At 55.0% G+C, this 3,291-nt stretch overlaps 1 protein-coding gene across 1 annotated transcript in view; it reads right to left on the bottom strand.

The window, feature by feature from the left end:
• Nucleotides 1-317: 317 nt before the first annotated feature.
• The window catches only part of JDP2 (Jun dimerization protein 2), a 5,710-nt gene continuing 2,736 nt past the window's right edge, over nucleotides 318-3,291 (bottom strand). The window contains 3 exon segments of the mRNA XM_010181891.1: nucleotides 318-485; nucleotides 487-578; nucleotides 960-1,064. Of these exon segments, the coding sequence (XP_010180193.1) occupies nucleotides 407-485; nucleotides 487-578; nucleotides 960-1,064 (276 nt within the window). The 3' untranslated portion in view covers nucleotides 318-406.

Genomic DNA, 3,291 nt, shown 5'->3' with positions numbered 1-3,291 from the left:
CGGCAGCGGCGGCAGCGCCTGGGCAGGCCGCTGGCGGGCACCGCGTGGCCGCTGCTCCTCTGCCTGCAGCCCCCGCTCCCCACGGGGTGCACGGCTCTTGTGGGACGTGCTGCAGCGTCATGGGTCCCCGGGACTGCGAGCAGACTGAAGGGCCATGATGAGGTATCACAGGGAGGTTGCCCTCACCGGCGCCGCTAGCCCTGCTCCCAGGTTCAGCCTCAGAGTACATGGTTGACAGGTTTCTGATCTTCTCTGTCCCCATATTTGTTTGGTCCATAGTTCCCAAGGAAGCCCACTGGGTCCTGGCTGCACCAGGCCTGGGTGCACAGTTCTTCATACAGTACATACATGAGAGACCCTGGAAGACCCTGCGCCACCGTCTCCTCCTCCTGGCCCAGTGACACCTTCACTTCTTCTCTAGCTGCTCCAGCAGCGGGTTGGCTTCGCTCTCAGGCGTCTTGATGCTGTCTGTCCGCACAATGCAGGTTCAGCATCAGGATCAGCTGCTGCCTCTCCTGTTTCAGCTCTTCTATCTGGGCCTTCAGCTCAGCGTTCATGAGCTCCAGACGCTCGGACTCCTAGCAGGACAGAAATACAACCACACATGACTTTGTCCCAGCATGGCAAGATGCAAGGAGAAACAGTTTGGTCAATAAGCCATCTCTGCACAGTGACGCCCCTCAGCCCCCGCAGCACAGGAGCAGCCTGAGGACCTGCCAAGGCACCAGGTCCTTTCAGGCCGTTCATCCCTAGCCCCAATGCCTGGCACTACCTAGTGCCAGCACAAGGAGACACAAGGCCACCTCCTAGGACAGGTCTCCACTGCACCAGAGCCAAACCCCCACCTGGCTGCAGAGGGGCAGTTCAGGAGGGAGCACTGCCCACAGCTGGGGCACCTTTCTAGGGAATTGGCCCTGCTGAGGTCCCTGCTGCGCCTTGGGACAGGTCAGAGCACCCACCCGCTGCAGGAACTCCGTCCTCTCCTTCTTCTTGTTACGACACCGTGCTGCCGCTACTTTGTTTTTCTCCCGGCGCCTTTTCCTCCTCTCCTCTTCCTCGTCCAGCTGCAACGAGATGAAGAAGCCCAGGTCAGAGCCAGCAGGTGTGGGGCAGGGGAGTAGGTAGGGGTGAGTACTCAGCAGCCCCACTGGTGGCAGGGCAAGGAGAGGGGTGGCAGCCACCCATGCCAGTGGCCACCAACAGTGTGATCTAATCCTCATCAGAAAACAGGCGTGCTGCTGCCACAGCCTCTAACTCCGCTCTTTGAGGACACAGGGAGGGAGACCAGTACAGTACTCACAGCTAGGGACAGACAACTCTTTGCAGGGCTGCTCTCTCCCTGAGAGAGGGCAGAGATAAGAGGAACAGAGCCCCATCCTGCAAACATGGGCAGTTTGCCACACAGGCATCTACAGGCACAGCTCTGAGCACAGGCATTTAAAGCATCCCACACACCACCAAGGGTGGGAGGCAGAGAAACTTGGAAGATCCTCCAGCTGGGCCTGGCTGTCCCCCCTCTTGAGGGCTGTCTGCTGCAGCTTCAGTGCTGGCTGAGTCACAGGACAACTGCAGCAAGGTGGGGACAGGTCCCACATCCCTGGCAAAGAAGCGGGACACGGCAGTGCCTGCACTGTTCACCATGACTCAGCTGCTCTGTGCTGTCTGACTCAAACCACACAGGCCGGGCCAATAAGCCTGATGGGTTGAAAACCCATAATCAAAGCATTTAGGGATATTTACTACAAAGCCTGTGTAAATGGCCTATGCCGTGCTTTACATCCAAGAACCCAAACCAGCTCCTTCAAGAAAAATCTGAGTGCTGGAAAGCCCTGGGAAGTCAGCATCCAGGTTGCATGTTGCAGCATGGCTACAGAAGAAAAGATCCCCAGTGCCTTCATCCACATTTGGCCAAGGACTCCAAAAGTTGAGATGCCAGACTGAACTGCCTCATTCCCATCAACCAATACCTGACAGCACATGTCTTTTCAAATGCAGGGGCAGCAGCATTTGCTTTATGAGCACTTCCACAGCCTATTTGCACCTTCTCTAAGGGCAGCTCCAGCCTGAGAAGGCGGCTGCATCCTTCCCTTCGTACCTCCCCAAGTCAGTGTGGTTGAGGGACACATCTTCCAGATGAGCCTCTCGCAGCACACACCATCTGAACAGCCTTGTTGCTCCGGGCTGTCACCTCAGAAGGAAAAGTCAGAGATTCCCAATGCCAAGGCCACAAAGTGGTGGCAGGAGTGAGGGTCACCAGATTAACCCACTCATGTAGGTACACTGGTGGTGCCTGCAGGAAACGAAAGCTGCAGGTGCCATCATCCACAGCAAACTGTGCACACTGCAAACATTCACCGAGTCCAAAGCCCACTGCTCAAAACATCTCCATATGATGTGGAAGGACAGAGTCAAACATTGACCCAGCAGAGTTAGGGTGAAGGGGTATCTCAAGCTGCATGTCCGTACACAGCACACTTCAGAAGACAATGTCCAGGTTTCACAGCACTAACAGCTTTTGCATCTTCTCTACCTTACTTCCCCTGCATTATACCAAAGTTGCTATTTTAGCTGGGGCTAAAATACAAAGCAAAGTCAGCACAAGCTATGCACAGACTTCCATAATGCTGGACTGCCACCATCCCTTCGCCAAGGCAGTGCCATGGGGCACCATGCACCACACTTAGGAGAACCAGGATGGGGACTGCACTGATGCCCCTAAGTCCAGTTAGAAATGGCCAGCTCTCACTACGCCCACGTAACTCAGACTCAGCAGGTGTTAGCAGAAGTGACCAGGAAGGCTCTGACTCCACATTCTGCTGCCTTTTCCTGCTGGCAGGACCGGGATATGACACAGCACAGGCACAAGCAGCTCTTACAAGATTTCCACACAGAGTTTAAGAGGAGGTAGGCATCACTACAGCCACCATTCCCCTCTGCACATTTAGCAACCATTCATCTACTCCTTAGATAGCTTCTAGGCCTTTTAGTTCAAGGATTATTAGGAGCGTGCAGAAGGGGACATGTTCACAGCTTCAAAGCTCAAGAAACACACACAAAACTCTCCTGCAAGGTGCAGCTTGGGTTGCAATTGTAACTGGAAGAGCAGACACCAAACACGTAAGCCTCACAGCCTCCCTCTGAACTGCCTTACATGTTTCCATGCCTTTTTGCTCCATTCAGTGTGGATCAAAGATGACCTGTGTCATCAGTGACCTGTCCCTGTCCCCCTCAGCTTCCCCTCCACCCAACAGATAGCCCAGCAAGGGGCCATGTCCTTTAGGTGGGGTACAG

The sequence above is a fragment of the Mesitornis unicolor genome, unplaced genomic scaffold (assembly GCF_000695765.1).
Source record: "Mesitornis unicolor isolate BGI_N332 unplaced genomic scaffold, ASM69576v1 scaffold19543, whole genome shotgun sequence".
Lineage (NCBI taxonomy): Eukaryota > Metazoa > Chordata > Aves > Mesitornithiformes > Mesitornithidae > Mesitornis > Mesitornis unicolor.
The sequence above is the reverse complement of the archived record's forward strand: the minus strand, read 5'-3'. Positions and strand labels throughout refer to the sequence as shown.